This window comes from Symphalangus syndactylus, chromosome X, assembly GCF_028878055.3.
Source record: "Symphalangus syndactylus isolate Jambi chromosome X, NHGRI_mSymSyn1-v2.1_pri, whole genome shotgun sequence".
NCBI classification, from domain to species: domain Eukaryota; kingdom Metazoa; phylum Chordata; class Mammalia; order Primates; family Hylobatidae; genus Symphalangus; species Symphalangus syndactylus.
This window is the reverse complement of record NC_072447.2, coordinates 50,753,358-50,779,656: the sequence shown is the minus strand read 5'-3', so window position 1 is coordinate 50,779,656 and position 26,299 is coordinate 50,753,358. Positions and strand designations below refer to the sequence as shown.

At 44.6% G+C, this 26,299-nt stretch overlaps 2 protein-coding genes across 2 annotated transcripts in view; one reads left to right on the top strand and one right to left on the bottom strand.

Annotated features, from left to right (window-relative positions):
* Nucleotides 1-26,299, top strand: part of LOC134736053 (lanC-like protein 3) — a 276,852-nt gene that overhangs the window by 231,846 nt on the left and 18,707 nt on the right. The gene's annotated exons all lie outside the window — the stretch shown is intronic.
* H2AL3 (H2A.L variant histone 3) lies at nt 17,911-18,644 on the bottom strand (the record flags this gene model as incomplete). Its single annotated transcript, XM_055267418.1, has 1 exon — nt 17,911-18,644. A coding segment is annotated over one exon (612 nt), but the record flags the coding sequence as incomplete, so codon positions are not given.

Here is a 26,299-nt window from a genome sequence, read left to right as displayed (position 1 = left end):
ATCCTGAAGACAAAGCCAATTAAAGCAATGGCTACTAAGAAGTGAAAATGGTCCAGTCAAAGCAAAAGTGGACCAGTTAAGAGCAAAGGTCATTACAACAGTTTTCTGGGATGCTCAAGGCATTTTCTATGTTGACTTTCTGGAGAGCCAAAGAATAATATTTGCTTATTATGGGAGTGCTCTGAGGATGTTAGCCAAACCTTTAGCAGAAAAATGCCTGAGAAAGCTTCACCAGAGAGTCCTTCTCCATCATGACTGTATTAGTCAGGGTTCTCTAGATGGACAGAACTAATAGGATATATGTATATATGAGAGGGAATTTATTAAGGAGAATTGACTCACACGATCACAAGGTAAAGTCCCACTATAGGCCGTCTGCAAGTTGAGGAACAAGAAAGCCAGTGGTGGATCAGTCCGAGTCCCAAAACCTCAAAAGTAGGGAAGCCAACAGTGCAGCCTTCAGTCTGTGGCCAAAGGCCCAAGAGCCCCTGACAAACCACTGGTGTGAGTCCAAGAGTCCAAAACCTGAAGAACTAGAAGTCTGATGTTCGAGGGGAGGAAGCATCCAGCATCGGAGAAAGATGAAGGCTGGAAGACTCAGCAAGTCTGCTCTTCCATCTTCTCCTGTCTGCTTTGTTCTGGCCATGCTGGCAGCTGATTAGATGTTGCCCATCCAGATTGGGTGTGGGTCTGCCTCTCCCAGTTCACAGATTCAAATTTTAATCTCCTTCACAACACCCTCACAGAGACACCCAGGAACAATACCCTGCACCCTTCAATCCAATCAAGTTGACACTCAATATTAATCATCACAACGACAATGCTCCTGCTCATTCTTCTTATCCAAATAAGAGCAATTTTTGGGAGTTTTGATGGGAAATTATAAAGTATCCACCTTACAGTCCTAATTTGGCTCTTTCTGGCTTCTTTTTGTTTTCTTATCTTAAAAAAACTTAAAGATTTTACTTTAGTTAACCATAAAAAAGACAGCATTGACATGAATAAATTTCCCGGAACCTCTGTTCTTTAGGGATGAACTATATGGGTGGTATCATTGTTTATAAAGGTGTCTTGAACTTGATGGACGTTAAGACAAGTAATACAGTACATTTTTAAAATTTTTATCTTCTAATTTCATTTTTTTCCACAAACTTATTTCTCTCTCTCTCTCTCTCTGTGTGTGTGTGGGTGTGTGTGGTGGTAAAATTTTTATCTTCTAATTTCATTTTTTTCCACAAACTTATTTCTCTGTGTGTGTGTGTGTGGGTGTGTGTGGTGGTGGTGGTGGTGGTGATGCTGTGTGTGTGTGGTGGTGATGCTGTATGTGTATGGAGAGAGATTTATTATGAGAAATTGGCTTATGTCATTATGGAAGCTGTGGAGTCCTGCGGTCTGCCATCAGCAAACTGGAAACCCAGGAAAGCCAATGGTATATTTTAATCCAAGTTCAAAGGCCTGAAAAGTAGAAGAGCAAATGGTGTAAATCCCAGCCTGAGCACAGGAGAAGATGAGATGAGATGTTCCAGCTTGAGCAGTGAGGCAGGAAGAAAAGGGACACATTGCTCCTTCTTCAATCTCTGTTCTATTTGGGTCTTCAATGGATTGGATGATGGCCAACCACATTGAGAAGGGTAATCTGCTTTACTGAGACCATTGACTCAGATATTCATCTCATAACCTCACAGACACGCCCAGAAGTAAGTTTTAATATGGGAATTCCTTAGCCCAGTCAAAGTGACATTAAAGTTAACTATCACATGAAGTCTCAGTAAAAGGTACTTGAGTAGATAGTAGAGTCTATCTAAAGAAGCCTCTGATAATGGCTGCATGGGTGCGGGGTGCAGCCAGCCTAGGGGAAAACTCAGAGGAAGTGCAAAGGTGGAAGGTACTACCTACCCAGGGGAAGATATGGCGGGAAGTGCACTGTTGCAGGGTGTAACCAGCCTAGGGGAGGACATGGGAGGATCTTCAGGAATGCAGTTAAAGTCAGCCAAAAGGAGGACCAAAAAGGTAGTGCAAGAATTAAGAATGCAGCCATCTTAGGAGGAGAAATAGTAGGAGGTGTATGGATTCAGATTGCAGTTAGCTTAGCAGAGGACCTGGAAGGAAGTGCATTGGGAATGGGAGCATTAGCCAGTGGAGCACTCAGCAGGAGCATCGTGGTTGGGGAAATGACCAAACCAGGGGAACTCACAATAGAAAATCCACTGGTAGAGGGAGCATCCAGAGGTAAGATTTGGTAGGGACGTGGAGGGGTGGAATGTGCAGATTGCCTGTGTGAGGATATGGTAGGAAGGGTATGGTTTCAGGGAGCTTCCATCCCAAGGTGACAAATATTCAGGGCATGCATAATTGTTTGGGCCATCTAACCTAAGAGAGAATAGCAGGAGGTGCATGTTTGGAGGATATAGGCAGCCTAGGGAAGGAAACAGTAGAATTTATATTATGTAAGTTGGAAACAGCCTGACGAGAATCAGCAAGAAGTGGAGGTTGGAGGGAGCATACAACCTATGGCAGGACCTGGCAGAACAGGCATGAGAGAATGAAGAATTCAACCTAGAGGACACTTGGCAGGTCTTTCATGGGTGAAAGGTATATTCAGCCTATGGGATGATCTGGCAAGAAATGCAGAAGGAGTGAAATTACTAGGGCTAGATGAGGGCACGCAGGAAGTGTACTGGAGGAGGGACCATTCATTATAGAGCAAATCTTGCAGGTAGTATATAGTTAAAGGTTAAGTCAGTCTAGAGTAGGATATACTAAGAGGTGCACTGGTACAGGGTGCAGCCAACCTAGGAAAGTAATAAGTAGAAAGTGTATGAGTGGAGGAAATAGCCAGCCTAGATAAAGTCTCAGCAGGAGTTGCAATAGTGCATGGTACAGCCAGCTTAGCAGTAAAACTGACCAGAGGTGTAGAGGTGGAAGAAATAACATCTTGCCCAGGGAAATAAACGGCAGGTGGGCATGGATACAGAATGTAGTCAGTCTAGGATAGGAACCATGGAAGATATATTTGTGGTGGTTTCAGCCAGCCTAAAGAAGGGTATGGCAGGAGGTGTAATCCAGTAAAATACATGGCATGGAGGGCAGTGGTGCAGTTTGTTGAAAGCCAAGTGTACTCGGATATGTGCATTGATCAAGAATGAAACCAGCCTAGGAGCAGACACAGCATAAGACTAATGTGTGCTAGGTATAGTCAGCCTGGGAGAGAACAGAGAAATATTTGCACGATTCAAAGGAGCATTTAGCCCAAATGAGGTATTGGCAAGGGGTTCATACATTGATTGTGCAGCCGGTATAAGGAATGACATCCTATAAGGGGCATGATTGAGGACACTTCCAAACTAGTAGGAATAATCTGCATGAGTGCAGTGGCAGAGAGACCATGCAGCCTAGCTCACCACCAAGGAATTGGTGCATGGGTAGGGCAAACACCAAGCTAACTTGAGGGCAAAAGAGGGAATGCATGTATAGAGGTTGTAGCCAGCTTAGAGGAGGAACTGGCAAGATGTTTATGGGGAAAGGGAGAATCCAGCTTTGTGGGAGACTTGGAAGGCGGTGCAAGGGTGAAGGTGAAGCTCACCCAGGAGCTCAAGGATGCATAGGTTCCAGGTGCAGCCAGCATAAGAAAAGATATAGTAAAAAGGTGTATGTGTGCCTGATGCCACCAGCTCAGATAACAATCAGGCAGAACATGCATGGGTGAAGGGTTCAACCAGATTGTGGAATCACATGGCAGGAGATGTATGAGTGCAAGTTGCAGCCAGAATCAAGGAAAATTGTTACTTGGTGCATAGATGGAAGTAATATCCAACCCAGGGGAGATCTTAGCAGAATGTTCAAGGGAGAAAGAAGCCTCCAGCCTAGGAGAAGCCCTGGCATGGTTTTAAGGTTCAGCTATATCAGGGAATGTCCAGGCAAGAAGTGCATGCATGTAGAAAGCATCACACCTAGAGAAGGACCACTGGAAAGTGGATGGATGGAAGTCACATCCAGCATAGAGAAAGTCATGGAAAGATGTGCAGAGATGCAGAGTGCGGCCACCCATGGAATGGCCCCCGCAAGAAGTGCTTGGGCTATGGAAGAAGCCTAAATGAGGTATTATAAGGAAAGCATGGATGCAGGGTACAGGTATGCCTGAGAAAGGGCAGGCAGAATGTGCATGGATGGAGAGAGCATCAATCCTAAAGAAGAGCTTGGAAGTGGGTGGATGGATGGAGAAAGCGGCCAAGTTAGAGATAACCCGGTAGGAAGTTCTTGAATTGAGGGATCTTTCAGTGTAGGTAAGGCAAAACAGGAGAAGCCTGGGTGGAGGGTGCAGGCTACCAATGGGAGGATTTTCCATGAGATTGACAAGTGGAGGGAGCATTTAGATAGGGCAAGTATTTGCCTGAGGGACATGGGTAAAGAAACAGCCACTCTAAGATATACTCCTATCTATACAGCAGTCGGTGCATAGATAATAAAATACATCAATATAAGGAAGGGCCCAGCAGAAAGTGAAGGGGTGGTATGCGAAGCCAGTCTAGGGAGAACCTGGCAGGAATTGATTAAAAGTCCAACCCAACAGGGGGAGGACTGGGTAGGGGGTACATTAGTGCAGGGAACATTAAGCCTAGAACAAGACATTAAAGGAAGTTAATTGGTGGAATGTGCTGCCAGCATAGGGAAACAGCCAGTAGGAGGTGTATGGGAAAAGAGTGAAGCCATCCTAGGGGTGTATTATGATTGGAATGTGCAACCTGCCTAAGGGAGGACATGTTAGGTTATGCATGGAAGCAGGATGCAGCCAGCTTAACAAAGAACCCAGCAGGAAGTGCATAAGTGAAGTGAGCATCCTGTCTGGGAGAGGCTATGACTGAGAGTGCATGGATGCAAAATGCATCTAGTCTAGGGGATAATCCACAGATATATGTGTGGAGCTTGCAATGCAGGTGTTATGGGGCATCCCTGCTTAACAGAGGCGTTGGTGGGAAGTGTATGAGATGAAGATGCAGAGGGGCTAGGGAAGGATTCAGCAGGCAGCATGCATGAATGGTGGCTGCAGCCACCCTAAGTGACAGTTGACAGGAGGTTTAAGGATGGAGGGATCAACTAGTTTAGGAGAGGACTTGGGCTGAGGTGCAGGAGTATAGAGTGAAGTTTTCTGTATTAGTTTCCTAGGGCTGCTGTGACAAATTACCAAAAACTCGTTAGCTTAAAACAGCAGAAATGTATTATCTCATCGTTTGGGATGCTAGAAGTCTGAAATCAAGTGTTGGCAGGGCCATGCTCCCTCCAAAATCTCTAGGGGTGAATGTTTCCTTGCCTCCTATAGCTTCTGGTGGCTATGACTACTTCTCAGATTCCTTGGCTGCATCACCCCAATCTCTGTCTCCATGGTCACACTGCCTTCATGTGTCTTCTCTTCCTCTGTCTGTGTCAAATCTCCCTCTGCTTTTCTTTTATAAGGATACTTTCCATTGGATTTAGGGCTCACTCAGATAATCCAGAAGGATCTCATCTTAGGGATCTTTAAAATAATTACATCTGCAAGTATATTTTCTCCAAATAAGATTATATTCACAGACTCTGGAGATTAGGACATGGACATATCTTTTTGAGGGTCACCATTCAATTCACTATCCCTGTTTAAAGTAGTGAAGGGCAGAATGTGCATAAGTGGAGTGGAAGTTGCAGTCAGTCTAGGGAATGATATAGCAGAAGGTACATGGCTAAATGATGTAGGTATCCCAATGCAAGACCTGACAAGAAGTGTGTGAGTGGAGAGAACATCCAGCCTATGAATGAATTCAGTAAGTACATGGGTAATTGGAGCAGCCAGCAATGAAGAGCAGTCAGAACTAGTTGCACAGGAGAGCCCAGACTAGGAGAAGATACAGAAGGATATACACGGGAATTAGAAACATCCACCCTTAGGAAGAATTCACTAGAATGTACATGGAAGGAGGGAACATCCAGCCTAGGAGAGCATATTGCAGGAAGTGTATGAGCGAAAGGAGCATCCAGTCTAGTAGAAGACTCAGGAGGAGGTGCATGGGTTAGGACATGGCAGGATACACATTGCTAGAGGGAGCATCCAGCACAGGTAGGACTTGTTATAGGGTGCACGAGAGAACAATCAGATTAGGCCCGGACCAAGAAGTGTATGGATGAAGGGTATGGCCAGTCTAGGAAAGGACTAGGCAGGATATACAAGGTACATATGTGGAGGTAATAACCAGCTTAGAGGAAGACTAGGGGAAAGTACATTATCAAAGACTCCAACCAGCCAAGTTTGAGCTCTATAGGAAGTACATGTGTAGAGTGCAGAGAATTTCTAGTGTAGGAAGTGACAGTATTGCTTGGGTGAAAGGTGCAGCCAGTGTAAAGCAGGAATTAGTAGGAAGTGCATGGGTGCATAGTGCAGCCAGGCTAAGAAATAATCGTTCAGAAAGTGTATGGTTTGGGGTGTCTATCTAACATAAGAAAGGAGTAGGAAGAAGGTACAGTGACAATGATACAGCCAGCATAAAGGAGAACATGGCAAGATGTGCACGTTGGAGCCAGATCAGGAAAATATTCCACATGAAGTGCAGAAGTGAAGCATACATCCAGCATAGTTGAGAACCTGGAGGAAATTGCATGGGTGGTGTGTGGTGGAATAAATGCATTAGTAGAAAGAGTAGTCAGCCTAGATTTTGGCATGGCATTGGTGGAGGAAGGATCCAGAATAATGGAGGACTCAGCATTGAGTATATGAAAGATGGTGCAGCAAACCTAGGAAGAACTCATCAAGAAATGCATGGGAGGTGGGAGCATTAAGCCTAGGGTTGGAATCAGCATGAAGTATGTGGGTGGAAGGGCCACGCAACCTAGTGGAGATTTGGGAAGATGGTATCTGAAGAGGACGAGCCAACCTAGGAGAGGACTCAGTATTATATGAATGGAGAGAACATCATTAGAGATTTCTAGCATAGAGAAGGAATTGGGGAATAGTGGATGGCTCAAGGTTACATCCAGCCTTGGTTAGGACATGGCAGGATGTTTGTGGGAGGAAAGAGAATCTGGTCGAGGGGATGATTTGGTAGAAATTTGGGTGGAGAGGGTGGATTGTCAATGGTATACCTTGTTAGGAAAAACATAGGTGGAGGGTACAGAAAGCTTATGGAATACCATTGGAGTAGGTTTATGAGTTTATAATAAAGACATTCTGGATGGAATGAAAGGATGTAGGAAACTCCAAGTATAAAGGAGGATATAGCATGTAGAGGGACCATCCAGGTTAGTGAAGGTCCCAGCAGGTGCTATATGTGTGTGTGCACTCCGTGCATATGTACACACTATAGTAGGGCACTCAGGAAGTGCAACTGAGGTAGGAAAAGGCAGCCTAGGGGGGAGCCCCATAGGAGGTTTAGGAGGTTTAGGAGAGGGTAAAGCCTAAGCAAGAACATGGCAGGAATCATGTGAGTGAGGGAGATCCAGGCTAAGGGAGTACTCAGTCCTAAGTGCATTTGTGGCATTTTCAGCAAGCCAAAGGGAGAGTAGTCAGGAAAATTATGACTAGAGCATGCATCAGCCTCAGGGAGGACCCATCAGGAAGCTTAAGAGTGAGGCCAGCCTGGAGTGTGGTGCATCAAGAGGTGCATGGTTCGGAGGGTGTAGCCAGTCTAGGAAGGAACTAGCAGTAATTGCATTGTCAGTTGAACATTGCTGGATTTGCATGAGGGAATGTGCAGCTAGCCTCACAGAGAAACCTGTAGGAAGTCCATCAACAGAGAGTGAAGCTGGAGTAGGAGGGTATCTGGCAAAAAATGCAAGGATATTGTTTGTATCTAAACTATTGGAGGGTTAAACGTCAATTTCAAGGGTTGGTAATGGAGCCAAAATTGATAATTCAGCATGATGTGCATGGGAGGAGGGAGCATCTAGCCTAGTCAAGAGGGCATGGCAGAACATGTGTGGGTGGTGAGATTATCAACATAATGCTATCTGCAGCAGAATGTGTATATGTGGAGGGTGCAGGGAGCCTAGGGAATGACTAGTATGCAGTGCAAGGGAAGAGGTAATGTCTAGTCTAAGGGAGAACTTGAGAAGAGGTACATTGTTGACAATGCAGCCATCATATGGAAGAACCTGGCCTGAAGTTCATGAGTGGAGGATGCTGCCAGTGTAAGGGAAGACTTGGCAGGAGGTGTGTGGATGCAGGGTGCAGTAAGCAGATGTGAGGACATGCAGGAGGTTGAATGGTGGAAGGAGTATCATGCATAGGGGAAGATTCAGTAAAAGGAACATGAGTGAAGTGTGCAGACATCCTAGGAGAAAATCTGGCAGGATGTGCACAGATGTGAATGGCATACATTCTACCTCAGAATTCATCCTGGGGTGGGGGCAGCGGGTATACAGGATTGAGTAATTATGGGAGGGTGCAGCCAACTTCAGGGAAGACATGGCACAAAGTGGATTGTTGGAGAGTACAACAAGTCTAGAAAAATACTGGCATGAAGTGAAAGGGTGGAAGAGGTGTCCAGCCTAGGATAGGATTCAGAAGTAGGTATGTTTGTGCAGGATGCAGCCACTCTCACAGAGGACCTGGCAAGAGATTCATAAGCAGAGAATATAGCAAGTCTAAGGGAAAACATGGCAGGAGGTGCAGAAGTAAAAGCATTATACAGCCTTGTCGGAGGAATACGCAGGAAATGCATGGGTGGAGGAAGCATCAAAGGCCCATAAATAGGTGCATGGGTGTATGGTGCAGATAGTGTAAGAATACTTTGCAGGAGGTGCAGAGTGGGAGAGTACAGCCAGCCAAGTTAAGGACATGTCAGGGATGCAAGGCTGTGCACCTGGCAGGATGATCAAGGAACCAACCTAGTAAGGACCAACCTAGTAAGGTCCTAAATAGTAGACTGAGAATTAGAATGCCTGGAGTGGAAGGCTAACAGCAAACCCATATATGTGTCATTCATGATAAAAGCATATCAGGTGACACCAGCAGAGAGTGGCAGAGGCCCAATAGAATCAAATTGTCACTGACTATATGGCCTCATGCCCTGAGAAATTGTGTCTACAGATGATAAACGCCAGGGTTTGGTAAAGGTACACAGATCACAGCTAATTAGGGCAACTTTGATGTCTGGAAACCTTATAAAGGAAGTCTTTCCTTTGTTCCAAAAGTAGCCTGGGACCCTAGGAGTCCCTAGGGTTCATATGCTTATCTGGCCATTAACAAAAGCAGACAATGGAGATTATCTGGGAGAGGCAGGTCCATGTATTAGTACAGTGAATTTATTTCTTGCTAAATTGTCTGTGATAGAATTGTAATGTGATTCTGATTTATTTGATTTGGTATGTGCAGAGATGTGCAAAACAAGAATAAGTATGGGGGATGAAGTAATGTCTGCCATATGAGATAGCCCACAAAGACCTTCCCTGAATGGTAAAATTATCTTGCTTCAATTTTTCTGACCCAATGGCAACCATGCAGGAATCAGTCAACAAACAAATCTCAGGCAATTTGCAATGCAGGGCATCCTGAAAAATCAGGTAGACAGCCTCAAACTCTGCCAATTGGGCCAACCCTCATGTCTATTCCTTGTGATAGAGGAACCAGAAGCAGTGTGGTATGCCACCACTCACCACTGATTCCCACCATGTGGGATGGTGGCCCTGCCATTGGTGAGGCATATTGACTTCCTATGCCAGACATTCGATCTCAAGGGGCTCCCTAGATCACTACTACGAATGACATGGTGTGCACCTCCACCTCCTTAATAGGCATGGCCAAGGGACTGAGCACATGGGAAGCCAATCCTTCAGAAGTTTGGAAAGGCCTGTGACGTCAGGCTTAACTGAATCTCTAAATTACTGTTTCCACTTAACCAAAGAGGATTCTGTGGCCATGCCTAGCCTCTTGGCATGGAGTCTTGACTTAAGGCATGATAAGGATTTGTGTCTGGATGCCAAATAGAATTGAGCCAATTAGGGCCTCAGTTTCCAGAAGGGACAGAATTTGTTGTTTGAGAGGTGTATATCTGCCCTTTGAGGAAGTTACTTATTCCAAAAACCCGTGGGCAACCACTTAAAACCATACCTGATGCAGAAGCTCCAAGAGGCATAGTCCTTTGTAGCCAAGCCTTGATTTAAAAGTTGGATCCCAAGGGAACCAAGGTCAATGCCTACTGTAAAGTTATCTATTAAGATTTGTTATGAGAGGCCTTAATGGAGGAAGTTTGACTTGCATATGACCTCATATGTGGGTCCAAGTATAATGAATACATGTGAGATGTGTTGGTCTTGAAAGGTAAAGAGGCTCAGGAGATCTTGGGCCTGTTTAAGTGTCTGTGGTACCATGAAGGGGGTGAGTAATTTGTGTTTTACTGAACCAGGAATGGAAGAACCCTCTGATGACCACAAGATATACAATAATTTTATCATCTTTGCAGGTCCTTGTATTTTATTCATGTCTATTTCCTATCTTGGAGGTGATGTGCAAGGGTTTGGAAGCCCTGTGTAACATTATCTTGAGAGGGTCTCCTAGATAAGATGTAATCTATATAGTGCCAAAGGTGGGAGTGCTGTAAAGTGATGAATTATACACCCTACCTCCAGAGTTATGTGCTATGGCTAGGCTATTGAGGTAGTCTATAGATAATCAAGTGAATGTATATTGTGTGTCCTTAAAGGCGAAGGCAAAATGTGGCTGTGAATCTTTGGCAATGGATATTGAGTAGAAAATATTGACTAGATATGTTACCACAAGTAAATCACTAGGTGAACCCTGATACTAATGACTTCAATAATGTTAGGAAAAGGTGCTTCCATGGACATAAAAAATGCATTGAGGTGGCAGTAATCTATACTTAGGCCATTCTTGTTTGTCTGCCTTTGCTTTGATCAGATACTGCAATTAAAAAGAGAGATGATAGGAACCACAATTCCATCTTTTAAAAGATTAAAATAATAGGCCTGAGTCAAGCTGCACATAGTCATGGCTTGTGTTGAGGCTTATTGACAATTTTAAGGGGAGGCAGAGGGACTATGATCTCTCCTTGAGCATGTCTCATAGCAAGTGGTGCGGATTTTGGCATGTTCCAATTTAAGAGGTGGCCCTAAAGTGTTTGGTGTTCATGCTTATGGCTAGATGGGCCAGAGACAGAGGGAATATACCAAGGAATTTAGCTAAGAGATCCCATTTTAGCATCAAGTGGAATCTATATGCCCTTAATGGGGTGACACAATATGCCCTGAATTTTAAATAGGTTGCAAATATATGTGTGTGTATATATATGTGTGTATATATATGTGTGTGTGTATATATATGTGTGCATATATATATGCGTGTATATATATGTGTGCATATATATATATGTGTGTGTGTGTGTGTATATATATATATATATATACACACACACACACACATATATATATTTGAAAAGAGATGGGATACCCGGAGTAACTGTTATCTGTATCCCTGTACCTAAAAGGACCAGAAAATGTTGGCTATTCTTTGAGCTTCAATGAACACTTTAGTAGTATGTGGGTGATTTTCCCCAGGCAGTGAGACAAGCTTTGGGGAGCCGCTGTCTCCTTCAGGAGGGAGTTAGGTGGCTGCCATTGTTGAAGGTCAGGACATGGTATTAGAAACCCGTTAACTAGGAACTGGAAGTGCCTTTCTTCATCTCAGTGGGGCATCTCCTATCCACTATTTTGGACCAAATTGAAGGAAAGAGAAGGGAACTTCCCCTGCTGCATGAGTTTCAGAGGTATCTAGCAGGCTTTTTGGTTGTTGGAGTTTATAAGCAGGCTGGCCCATTTTAATTTTTTTTTCATGAGAGATGCCCATGTCTCTAATACATATGTTTGTCTGGGGATGATGTTTTAGAGTCCTATAGTGTCTCAACAGGTGGTAACTGCATATTAGGAAAAGGTCCCAACTCAGTCTCTGCCTTGTTTTCCTATTCGCTCCTCTTTCCAGTGGTTTTTATTCTTTGGTTGTTTACTACTTGTGGCAGTGTTTTGGTGTTGTGGTCCTGCCTATAGGTGGCATCTCCTGTTCTACAGTGTCCCAGTCAGCCTCCCCAGGTTTGGAGTCTAGTTGCATGAGGGCAAATGTGGCACTGCCTGGTTTGTTCTTATGCTTGTTTCTAAAATCAAAGCTCTTGGTCTTGTGATACACTATTTCACACTACTGTCCCTTCTGGACGACCTTCACATAAGTACAATATCCAGTTACCATAGTCACTTCTGGACACATTGTAAACACATTAAGAAGTCAACTGGAGACTTCTTTACCCAGACTACAGCACTCGAAGGACAGTTGCTCAGGGAGGACTCAGCTTTTTGAACTCTACCATAATTTAGATTGGAGAATCAGAGCAGTACCTGACAGTCACAACACAAAGGCAGCTGCTAAAATACAAGCCAGCAGTGCCATTCCAGGCAGTATTTACTCTCTGTTGGATTCAGTTAGTAAGCCAAGAGCAGTCTAGAGGCATGTCATCCTCACCAATCACCAAGCCACCCTGCTCAATGCACCAATTGTTTAAAAATGTACTCGAGATATGTTTTATTATAATTAGGTATGGCAAGATGATAGACATGACGATAACTGCCTTTGAAAGAAGTGTTTATTACTCACAGTTCCCCAGAGGACAAGAGGTATGGTGTGTCACATAGGGCCACAGAGGGTCACTCACAAGGAGAAGCAGAGAGAGAAAAAGGATGTTGTTGCTGGCCGTACACTTTCTGTGACATCCTCCCCTACCCTCCCGTGCACCTTCTGCTAAGCTTCTCTTTAGTCTGGATGCTCTCTAAATGAATGCAACTTTTGCAAATTATTCACGTAAACTGGCTATACTCTCAATCTATGCACTCTATGCCATTTCCTCTTCGAGCTGTCTGTGTTACCCATTACTCCCCCTTTTCCCAAGTCTTACCTAATACTGGATGTTAACTCCACCCCTGAACTTCCTGCCAGATCCCACCCTAGGCCCACTGCAAACTTCATTTATCCACTTTCTACTATGTTCTTTTCTAGACCTGATGTATGCTTCATCCATTATCTCTTGCCAAGTCCACCCCTAGACTTGATGAATCCTCCAGCCATAAACAGTCTGGGTGTCCTCTCATAGCCTTTCTGCACTTTCCATCTATACACCGCTTGCCATGTAATGCCACAGGCTGACTTCCTCCTCTTTCATCTGTACACATCTTGCCATGCAATGCCACAGGCTGACTTCTCCCTCTAGCCATTCAGTTTCTCTCAGATCATCCAACAGGCTTGTATCATTCATCTTTGCCCCTTCAGCTAATTCCTTTCCTGTTTTGGCTGCATCCCTCCACTCATCCCTCCACTACTTGTCATGTCATTCCCTAGGCTTTCCACTTGCTTCAACCATGCACCTGCTGTAGGTTCCTCCCTTCACTGGATGATCCTTCTACTATGTGTTCTCTTGGGATAGATTTATAATTTTTCATCCAATATTTACCTGCTGAAAGTTCTTCCTTTCCTGTGAATGCTTCCTCCATTCCTGCAGCTACTGCTGGGCTTTCCCGAAAGCCAGCTGTACTCACCACTACTGAACCTGATATTGGGTCCCCCTATAGGCTGGTTGCATCCTCCATCCATGCACCTCCTGTGGGTTTTTCTTCTAGGCTGTATACTCCCATCACCACATACCTCCTGCTTACTCTTCTCATGGGCTGGATGCCACCTTGACCCATTCACGACTTGCTGAATCCCTCCCCTATGCTAGCTGCATTATCCATCCATGTACATCCTTTTGAGTCCCCTTTTAGGTTGATGGCTACCTCTACCCAATAACCTCCTAAGAAGACTCCCTAGAATGACTCCATACTTTCTCATAAATCCTCTTCTGGGTCCTTATCTAGGCTGAATGTTCCATATACCCATGATACTCTTGCACATTCTTCCCCACATCCTTGATACCCCCTCTCTCCATGTGCCACCAGTTATGTCTTACTTAAACTGGCTAAATTCTCTACCTATAAACCTTTTGCCTCCACCTATAAACCTTTTTCCTAGACTGTGGGCACTTTCCACTAATGCAATTGCTTCAGAGTCCTTTTCTAGGCTGGATGCCCCTTCCAACAATAAACCTTCTTCCAGAAATTCCTCTAGACTTGCTGTGCCCTCCAATAATGTGCACTCTCTGCGAAGACCTTTTCCACCATAGATTCTCTCTCCACCGACATATCATCTGATAATTTCTCTCCCAGGCATGCTGCAACCTCAACCTATAGCATCAAATGCACAACTCTCTTCTAAGTTTATACACTTCCTGCTGAGGTGTTTTTTGTTTGTTTTGTTTTGTGGGTTTTTTTTATTTTTATTTTTACGAAGCTGGATGTTTTCTCCACCCATGCATCTCTTCTAATGTTCTTCTCTGGGCTGGGTGCTCACTTGACCCATGGATTTCTCATCAAGGCCTCCCATAGACTGACTCCTTCCTCCAAATGTGCATCTCCTGCTGAATTTTCCCCTAAGCTATATAATATTTCTATTCACACATTTCTTGCAATATCTTTCCCAAGGCTGGAGGATTCCTCAAACCATGCACTTCCTGCTATGTCCCTCTTAGACTAGCTGCAACCTCCAACCATGAACTAATTACCAATACCTCCTTTAGGCTAGCTGTGCCATTTACCTATGGGCTTCCCAACGAGTTTACACCTAGTCTGGATGTTTCCTCTACCCACACATCTACTGTTGAGTTCTGCCCATCTCAAGTGCATAAAACTCTAGTCAGCTTTTAAATTTTATATTCCCAAATTAAATTATCTATGAAAAATGATATAAAGAATAAAACTTTCACAGTATCTTTGGCATCTATAACTCTCTTTGTGGTTTTCCATGGAATTCCTGGAATGTCACAAAGATTTGTTCTTTCACTTTATGGATAGCATGGTGTTAAAATAATTAGGTTTGTTTATTGTTATTTTGATGAGCTGTTAAATTAAAACCTGTCATCTTCAGATAATTTTTTCAGTTTACTCTGATGCTTCCCAAAGGCTCTGCCACCAGATAAAAACCAGAGTTCTTGTCTTTGATGACAAAAGACAATTTCACAGCTTTGAGGAAAAAGGCAGTACCCTCAGTACTAGCACTTCGAAGAACAGTCTCTTTGATACAGACTTCAGCTAATAGAAACTTCTGATGACACATAATCACCTTTAAGACCCTGACAGTGAACAGAGGCAGTTCTCAAAAACACCTCAGTTGAGAAGCAGTGTCATACAATCAGTCTTTTTAATCCTAGCTTATCCAGCCTTCAGCAAATAAAACAGAAATGAAGGTAATTGAGAATAAGTTATTTAGATGCTTTGCTGGATATCCAATAGACCCTAACATCTTAGTATTGAAGACTAGTTTCTGTTTTCTAGAAGAAAACATTAATTTTTTTCTCAAGGCCCATTTCTCAGGATAGAGTAGAGGAAAGAGCAAAACAATAGGTAAGGAAGGCCGGGCTTTTGCCCCCCCCATGCTATACATACTGGTCATGTGACTTTGAGTGAGCTAATTAACATCTTTGAACCTTGGTGGCCACATGTGTAAAAATGGATACTAGTAATATCTATGTAGGATTAGCAAACCTGTTGTCCAGATTAGGCATGTGGGCTGGCAGTGTGTAATCTGTGCATTCGGGAAATACTGTATTTGATATTTTCTTTTACTTGAATCCTATTTTGGGGCTCCAAAGACCTTTTGTAAAGAATCTTGCCATCTCCCTCAGAACACATGTGCAATAGCTGTCACATACAAGGACCAGGAGACCTGGGCCTTCAAAATGCTTCTGCTGCAAAGGATGTTCTCTTTGGGAGGCCAGTCTGGTAACCAGGCCTTGTGTTCATGCCACGACCAAGCCACCATTAACCTCCAAGTCCCCTGCCCCCAGGCTCACCTCTGGTGCTCATCTTTCCTCACACATGATGTTTCCTGCAGTCTTGACACAAGTTTGACCCCGGCCTGCCCTGACACTGCTTGTGATCACTGGACAAGTTGGAAGCCACAGTCACTCCAGCCTCTGTCCTTGCCCACTCGGGAGTTAGTTTTCCCAATCCCAGTAGGGCACTGGCCACCAATGCTGTCCTGTCCACAGGGCACAGGCCAGAGGGACTACTTCCTCACCTTTCCCTCCTGACTGTTAGAAATGCACAAAAGGCCTAAACATGGGTGAGCTCATGCCTTCCCAATGGCAGTGATTCTCTCTTCCTCCCTGTCTCCCCTGAGTGTAGGATACCTTGCACATGTGGAAGGGGGATCTGGCAGGGTGCCGCATTAGCCTGATGCTATGCTGGCTGTGGCCCCCGTGTTTCCTGTGAAACCCACAAGCACTGCTGAACACAATTCTTAAAGGGATGGTGGCCACTCCTGCTGTCTCTCCCGTGCCCCTTGACTCTGGAGAGAGCTTGAAACAGGGGCTCATCCAAGGTCAACCTTCAAACTCCACCTCAGACCTGAAACAGAGTCTGAAGGAGCCCAGAAGCCCGGGTCCTTATAGGGTCACAGTGACCGTTAGTGTTGACGACTGCATAAACTGTAAAAGTTCCAGTTACTAGAGTGACCAGATTCCTCTCATGGGCATTTCTAGGCTGAGGCCTGATCACGGCCCAGTGGACACCAATGACATCACAAAGTAGAAGTTGTGACTAAGGCAACTGATGACCAGTGAGGGGCTGGAGCACAGGGGTATAGTGGGCCACAGTCAGCACTGGCACCTTGAGAGCCTCAGGCCGGCAGAAAAAGCTGTGACAATCGGGGCAAAACCCAGCAAACATCATGGCTGGAAACAAACACAGTCGCAGCTCCTGTAAGCCTAGAAGACAGCGCCTTTCCCGTTCCAGAAGAACCTGACTTCACAGAAGGACTAACCCGCCACGTTCCACCCACCTACTATGGCTTCTCCTGCCTTGAATGAAGTCCTTGGATGTGCATTCCAGTGAAGTATCCAGGACATTATGTCTAGTTCTACAATAAGCCACAGCCATAAGCAACATCAGCAGCTTTTAAACACCAGACAGCTACTTAGCCAATATGTCAAGAGCTGAGGAAAATGATCAGCTCGCTGCCATTACTCATCCTAGAGGCACTCACTTCTTACTGGAGGACACTGGACAAGCAGAAACACATACCCTGAAAACAAAGATGTTTCACTTTGGCGAGGGGAGGGGGAGCTGCTGTCACCATGATGTGATCAGCTGAAGGAGACTCCCTGCCTGCAGATGCTGGAGAGACGCCTGCTTGCTGCTCAAATGCACAGAGGAGAAAGTGACGATCTGGGCTAAGGCTGGGAATGCTCTACAGCTCTCCATAAGGAATCACCCAGTGGCGGGGTGGGCATCCTCACAATGAGTTGCCTGGGAATATGAGGGTCAGCGGAAATCATGTGGCAAGAAGGGCTTCTGGGATTCAGACAAGCATGTCCCCAAATGGCCCTAAGGACAACCCCAACACAATCTCCATGTAAAGCCCCTGTCCCATGAAGTTCATGCCAGCCAGTGTGCCCTCTTTCCACCCACCTCTGTGGCCACCGCCCTCTGATTTCAGACCTTTGCTATCCTGAATAAAGCCTCCCGCACCTCAGTCAGAGTCTGCAGCTCCACCCCAGGCCCCAGCATCAGGCTGGGAATTCAACAAGCCTCGGAGGCCCCCAGCCAACTCCCTGGCCTCACAAGGCCTTCCTGTTCGGAGACAATGAGGAAGTCTCAGTGTCTACCCAAGCCAGTTCCTCCCCACAGGGCCGGTGCCCTCACCGTCACCGTTGGAAACTGCCCCCTCTAAATCACTGATTCAAACACTCCCCACACAGGCCACCCCTTCCCCCCCTTCAGCTCTCTAGGGATAGCTTCTCCTAAATGTCTCACAGACACCTCCAACCCAAAGTGACAGAAACTGAGAGGAGTCAGGAGCACTGTCATGCATTTACACAGTTTAATAGCTTGGGCAGATGGAAGCAACCTGCGGTCTTTCATCTATGGGAATTTTGGCATCTGGAGGAGGTTGCTGATGAAGTCCCGCACGGCTCTGAAACTCAGGAATCCTCCCTTCTTCTTCTTCTTCTTCTCCTCCTTCTCCTCCTCCTTTTTCTCCCTTCCTCTTTCTCCATTCTCTCGTCCTCCTCCTCCTCCTCAGATTGTGGCATTTCTTCTTCCTGAGAGTCGAGGTCATCTTCCTCCTCCTCCATTCTCTCATCCTCCTCCTCCTCTTCAGGTTGGGGCATTTCTTCTTCCTGAGAGTCAATGTTGTCTTCCTCCTCCTCCTCTTCCTCAGGTTGCGGCATTTCTTCTTCCTGAGAGTGGGTGTCATCTTCCTCCTCCAAGATCCATCTGAGCTCTTGGTTCTTTGATAGTCCTCTCTTCAGGTCTTCCGGGGTGATCCGCACCCTCTGGCTGTTCTGGGCTTCCTTGCCCGCCTGTTCCAGGATGTTGGCTATCGGGTACTGGAGAACGGCAGCCAGGAAATCAGATGTGGTTGAGCTCAGGTGCCGGGCATGCTGACCTTCTTGCAGGCAGCGTACCATGTGGCTAACACGAAACTGCAGCTCTACTCTTCTGGAACGGGAAAGGCGCTGTCTTCTAGGCTTACAGGAGCTGCGACTGTGTTTGTTTCCAGCCGTGATGTTTGCTGGGTTTTGCCCCGATTGTCACAGCTTTTTCTGCCGGCCTGAGGCTCTCAAGGTGCCAGTGCTTACTGTGGCCCACTATACCCCTGTGCTCCAGCCCCTCACTGGTCATCAGTTGCCTTAGTCACAACTTCTACTTTGTGATGTCATTGGTGTCCACATAATGTCCTGGATACTTCACTGGAATTGGTGTCCACTGATCAGGCCTCAGCCTAGAAATGCCCATGAGAGGAATCTGGTCACTCTAGTAACTGGAACTTCTTTTTAAGGGAATCCTAAGTATCTACTTGATTTTAACATTCTAGCAAAAAATGTGTGTTTCAATGAAAACCTTTTCCTTGTTCATAGGATACAACTCCATGTAATCTATCTGATTCTAGTCCTGCATTGTCTTTGAGCTCTTTACATCCGTTTGTAAGTTGTAGGTCACTGAGAGACATGAACAACTTAGAGACCTCAACGGTAGGTTCAGTCTCCCCCACCAATACACACTACAGTAACCAGTTTTGCCTCCATTGACATATTCGTCTCAGTGTTCCTGATCAGTATGTATGTTTCTGTTCTTTGGATTCTCCATTATACTGGTTATAATATCTGCCAATTTCCTTATGTGATAAATACTTTAATGTGTTCACATTTGTGTGAGTGTCATGATTTTACACTCTTGATAATTATCTTTACCTGTTTTGAAGGACACACTCATATGTCCAATTGATTTCCCTACTAGAACCATGTAAACTTTGATGACAGAAACGCACTACACACATGCAAGATTAAAGCCCAGCGTGTGTTGTATTGACTCTCCTATGTGAATCTAATTCACCAATAGTACTTTGTTGACTCTGTTTTTATAATTTGTGTTTTTCTCTATGCTCATTTAGTGTTTTGCTTTTGGTTCATTTTTGTTTTGTTTTGTTTTTGATTTATTTTACAGCCAATAAGTTTTTCCCATTGTTGAAAACCGTGGTTGGGAATTGAGTTATTGGCTTTGTATTTACTTTGCTTTTTAATTAAGTTCACATGGCATAAAATTTATCAATTTAACCATTTGAAGTGTACAATTCAGTGTCCATTACTACACTACATTCACAATTATCATCCCTATCATATTTCAGGCTGTTAAGCAGTCAGCATTATATGCATAAATCACATTTTTAAATCAATTCATTAGTTGATGGGCATTAGGGTTGTTTCTGCCTTTTGGGTATTATAAATAATGCTGCTATAAGCATTTGTGTGCAAGTTTTTGTATGAACATGTATCTTTGATTGTCTTGTGTATATACCTAAAAGTGCATTTGCTTGGGCACGTGGTGAGAATTTGTTTTATGATCTGACCATTTGGATATTTCTAAATAGATTGATAGTTTGTAGAGATCTGTTCTTTCTTGAGTGAGAGAAAACAGAATCTGTTGTGTCAATTGTTTTCTGTCTATTTTTCTGCTCAAACCAATGAAGAATTTCATGCTCCTTGGGAAGGAAACAACTACTGGATATCTGTACCAGGGATTTTTACTGTTTCTGTGTTTACTCTTGAATCATGGCTGAAATTTGTAAAGTTGAAATGAAATGCTCTATTTCTCTATTTCTGAATGTCTACATGTCTATAATTTGGAAACACCTTCAGTTATGATTGTGTGAGGATGTAAGGTTTTCTTACCTCCACATGGTATTAATATATTAGATTATGAATTCTTTAAAATAAAAGGTGAAACTTCCAGCTTTGCATCTCCTTCCGAACCATCCTCAAGGCTTATTGCATCTGATACTCATGCACTTCCTGCAGGGTCCTCCCTAACAATGGCTATTTTCTGCACTAAGACCCCTTCTTCTTACTCCTCCCTCAGTCTGGATGCAACTGCTTCCCATGCATGTCTTGTCAGTTTATCCTCTAGAAAAATGCTACACCACTCCTGCTGAGTTTTCTTTGAAAGGATTCTCCCTCCACTTATTCACCTCCTGCTATATTCTCTCCTAGGCTGACCGTATGCTCCAACTATGAACTACTTGCCACATGCTCCCTTGGGCCTGTATAACCACCTGCTAATGAACTTTCTATGAAGCCCTCTTCTAACCTGAATGCTTCCTCTTCTGTATCTCCTACTAGGTCCTTTTCAAGGATTGATTCTCCTTTCTACTATGCACTTACTAATGGGCTGACCCCTAGGCTAGGTCCACCCTACATCATGCAACACCAGCCGTGCATCCCAAACCATGCTCATCCTCCCATGCTCCCTCCAACAATACATCTCCCACCAGATTTTACCTTACAGTGGATGCACCCTCATCTATTAATATATCTCATCCTACTTCTCCCCAAGGAGATAAAGTCTCTAAAACTCTGCATTTTGCTGTGTCCTCTGCTAGGCTGGTGGCACTTTTCACCAACGAACCTCTTGCTGAGTCCTCTCCTAGGCGGAATGCTCCTTCCACCCATACATTGCCCGCTGAGTCTTACCCTAGACTGGATGTTTTCTCCACTTATGGATTTATTGCAATGTCCTCACCTCTGTTCTGTGCTCCCTCCATTCACGTATTTTCTGCCTAGTGTTTTTCCCAGGCAGGATGAACACTCCAAAATACAGTTCCTGCTAGGCCCTTCACTAGACTGGCTACATTCCACCAATGTACTTTCTGCCAGGTCCTTCCTAAGTTGGCTGCACCCATAGAGCTCTGACGGTGTCCAACTCTAAGATAGATGCTCATTTGATCTATGTACTTCCTGGTGACTGCTTCTCAAGACTGTACATCCATAAATATCCTTTAGTGTCACTCCTAAGCTAGATGTCCCCTCCACATATGTGCCTTCTGCCCTGTACTTAAATCTGGCTGCAACCTTGACTCAGACATTTCCTGCTAGGTCCTACCCTATAATGGCTGCTCCATTACCCGTGAGCTTATAGCCATATCTGTCCCTATACTCACTGAATACTCCATCCATGCAACTCCTGCCAAGACTACCCCTAGGATGGATGCTTCCTCCAGCCATGTACTTATTCCCATATCCTTTTTTAGGGCTACATGTTTCTTCCACCTATGTACCTCTCTTTGGCTAGTTTCACTCTCCAACCATACACCACCTAAAACTTTTTCCTCCTACATTGGGTGTATTCTCCACCCTTACACTGTCTGCTGAATCCTGTCTTATCCTTGCTGCACGCTGCATATATAAACCCACAGATTCCCCACCTTGGTTGGATGCCTCCTTTACCATGTACTTATAGCCAATTCTTCTGGCTGTCTTCTCCATGTTTGCAGATCCTTTTGATTCCACTCATAATAAGGCTGCATCCTCTACATATATAATACCTGTATGGAATTGTTCCTTCCTATATGCATGCAAGTTTTACCAATTCTACCTTAGGATGAATGCTACCTCTTCCCATGAATCCTCTGCTCCCTCCTCTGACTCACGTGCTGCTGGTTTTTTAGAAACTGGAATACTTCCCACAAACCTTTAACTTCCTGCTATGTCTACCATTAGACTGCATGCTCCCTCCACAAATGCGTCTCCTGCCTAGTCTTCCCTAGGCTTTCTGATCCCTCTGTACTTGAACCTACCGGTGTGATTGTCTCACTTGTACTCATGCACTTCTTGGTGGTTCTCACTGCATATTTTATGTAGGCACCTTCTGCAGGTTTTCCCCTAAGCTTACTTCCCTTTCCTATACTGCAACAGCTGCCATTTCCTCCATTAGCATGGATTCTCTATCTACCAATGAACTGCCCACCTGATCCTGCTATTGACTGGATATTTTCTCCACCCATGCATTTTTGCAACTACCTCCTTTTTTGCTGGATGTTCCCTCTTCCCAATGTATACCAAAATGTGTCAGAAACAGGTCTCAATCAATTTAGAGGTTTATTGTCCCAAGACTGAGGACACACCCAGGAAAAAGAGACAAAATTCACAGTAAAATCTGTGGTCCACACTTTTTCCAAAGAGGGTTTTGAGTATTTCAGTATTTAAAGGGGAAATAGGGAGCAGCAGAGAAAGAATAGTCAATTATGCATTCATCTAGTGTTCTTTATATCTGCATTTTACATAATGTAAACAGAGTAGAGGAAGAAGTCAAATATGCATTTCTGTCAAGGTGGGTAGAGGGATGATTTCTGGTCTTGTCTTTGTCTCATGCATGTGAAGATAAGCTGTTAATTCACATTGTTAGGGTGAAATTAAACACAACTCTATTTTAGGTGGTAAAGATTTTGGGGCCCGCAAGGAATTTCCTTGTAAGAAATTTGTGAAAGAAGTCACCTGGGGAGATATGTGGCCTTCTTTCTTTGCCGCGATCTGTTTAGGAACTAAAGGAAGTTAGATTTTTGCATGACTCAGTTCCCAAGCTTAACTTTTCCTTTTGATATAGTGAGTTTGAGTTCCTGAGGTATTATTTTATTTTCACACCATGCACTTCCAACCATGCCAGCCCCTCGGTTGTTTGCACCCTCCACAGGTATATCATCTTCTAACACCTCCCCTAATATGGCTGTAGCCTGCATATACACACCCTGACATGTTTTTAGACTGACTGAACCCTCCACTCATAAACTTCTGGTCTTCCCTCTGGCTGGATGTTTCCTCCACCCATTATCTGACCACTCTGTCCTACCACAGACTGTATGTTCCTCTTTTGCACCTCTTGCTGAGACCTCACTTAGTCTGGAAGCTTCCTCTCACCTTGAACCTCCTGGTGGATTTTACCTTCCAACCACACACATCCTACCCGGCTTTATGATAGCTTGGCTCTACCTTTCACCCATGCACTTCCTGACATAACCTTCCCTGTGCTGGCTGAGACCTCACCCATGCACCTTCTGCTGGTACTTCCCTAAGCTGGCTGCATTTTACACCCATGTCCTTTCATATATTGGATGACCTACCCACCATTCACTTCTTGATGATCTTCCCCGAGGCTGGCTGCATTTTGCACACAGACAGCTATGAAAATGTCCTGCCCTAGGCTGGCTACTCTGTGCAATAATACCCCTCCTTCTGATTCCTACCATAGGTTTGATGCCTTTGCCACCCATGGACATTTTCCCATGTCCTCCCTTAAGCTGGCTTCAACCTCTTTTAATGAATCTTCTTGCAAATCCTCCCCTAATCTGAATGCCTCCCACCTATGCACTTACTACTGGAATCTCCTTTGGTGACTTTCCCTTTCATTCATGAAAGTCATCCTAATCCTTCCCTAGGCATGAAGCTCTTGACACCTATGCATTTTCTGCCAAGTTGTCCCCTAGGCTGCCTTCATGCCTAATCTCCTGCCATATCCTCCCAAGGCTTGCTGCACCCGTAACTCATGCACTACCAGCCATGTCCCACATATTCTGGCTGCCCCCTCAGACCATTTGCCTTCATCAGTGTTGTGGGAAGTCAGGGATCCCGAACGGAGGGACCAGCTGAAGCCATGGCAGAAGAAGATAAATTGTGAAGATTTCATGGACATTTATTAATTCCCCAAATTAATACTTTTATAATTTCTTATGCCTGTCTTTACTGCAATCTCTGAACATAAATTGTGAAGATTTCAGGGACACTTATCACTTCCCGAATCAATACCCTTGTGCTTTCCTATGCCTGTCTTTACTTTAATCTCTTAATCTCGTCATCTTCCTAGGCTGAGGAGGATGTATGTCTCCTCAAGACCCTGTGATGATTGCGTTAACTGCACAAATTGTTTGTAGAGCATGTGTGTTTGAACAATATGAAATCTGGGCACCTTGAAAAAAGGACAGGATAACAGCAATGTTCAGGGAACAAGAGAGATAACCTTACACTCTGACTGCCCGTGAGCCAGGTGGAACAGAGCCATATTTCTCCTCTTTCAAAAGCAAATGGGAGAAATATCGCTGAATTCTTTTTCTCAGCAAGGAACATCCCTGAGAAAGAGAATGCGTCCCTGAGGGTAGGCCTCTAAAATGGCTGCTTCAGGGGTGGCCACCTTTGGTGGTTGAAGCTGTAGGGATGAAATAAGCCCCAGTCTCCCTTAGAGCTCCCAGGCTTATTAGGACAGGAAATTCCTGCCTAATAAATTTTGGTCAGACGGGTTGTCTGCTCTCAAACCCTGTTTCCTGATGAGATGTTATCAGCGACAATGCATGCCCAAAACTGCATTAGCAATTTTAATTTCACCCCGGTCCTGTGGTCCTGTGATCTCACCCTGCCTCCATTTACCTTGTGATATCTTATTACCTTGTGAAGCATGTGATCTCTGTGACCCACACCCTGTTCATACACTCCCTCCCCTTTTGAAAATCGCTAATAAAAACTTACTGGTTTTAAGGCTCAGGGGGCATCACGGAACCTGCCGACATGTGATGTCTCCCCTGGACACCCAGCTTTAAAATTTCTCTCTTTTGTACTCTGTCCCTTTATTTCTCAGACTGGCCGACACTTAAGGAAAATAGAAAAGAACCTACGTAAAATATCGGGGGCAAATTTCACCCGATATCTGGCTGAATGTCCCCCGATACATCAGAATACTCATCTAGCTTAGATCCTTTCTACACCCATTTACCTCCCTCTTTGTCCTCCATTATGCTAGCTGCATGCTTCACTTCTTTACTCCCCGTGGCCTTCCGTCTGCTGAATATAACCTCCAGTTCTACATGTACTGCCTGGTCTTTTACCAGGTTAGTTTATCCCTCCACCCATGAACTACATTCTGGTCTACCATTTGGTTAGATATTTCTTTCACCCATGAATCATGAACTTGTTTCTGTGATAGGCTGAATGTTCCTTCTTCCCTCGTGCCCATTGCCAAGATCTCGCTTAGCCTGGATGTTCACTAGTCCCGTGCACCTCCTGCTAGTTTCTGACACAGGCTGGCTGCAACATCCAATGATGCATATCCTACTTGGTCCTACCATAGCCTGGCTGCACCTTCAACCCATGCACCTCCTGGCATAATACCCCCTATGCTGGCTGAAAATTAACCCATGCATCTGCTACTGTTATTTTTCTAGACTGGCTGCATTTAACATCTGCTCACTGCTATCATTTCATATGTGCAATGACCTATCTACTGTTCATTTCTTCCTGATTTTCATATAAGTGGACTGTGTCTTCCACCCTGGAACCTCCTGTTCTGTCCTATGGTGGGCTGGCTGTACCTTTCAGTAATGCATCTCCTCCCAAATCCTTTTCTAGGTCTGATGGTTTCTCCAACCATACACATTCTGCCATGTCTTACTTTAAGCCAAGCTTCCAACCCCTGTCCTAAGGGCCACATGTGGCCCAGGATGGTTTTGAATGAGGCCCAACAAAAATTTGTAAACTTTCTTAAAACATTGTAATTCATTTTGTGAAGTTTTAAAGCTCATCAGCTATTATTAGCGTTAGTGCATTTTATGTGTGCCCCAAGACAATTCTACTTCTTTCAATGTGGCCCAGAGAACCCAAAAGATTAAAGTCTAAGCTGATGGTTTTCCCCACAAATGCATCACCTCCCTAATCCTCCCCCATACTGAATTCTCCCCCCACCCATGCACTCCCTGCCAAATTATCCCCTTGAATGTTTGCTCTCTCTATTCATGAATGTTTTCCCTGTTCTTCCCTAGGCTTGAAGCTCCTTAAAACTATGTACTTTCTGCCTGGTCTTTCATTAAGCTGACTTCCCCCTCACCCAAGCACATCTTTCCAAATTTTACACAAATCTAGTTTCACCTTGAACC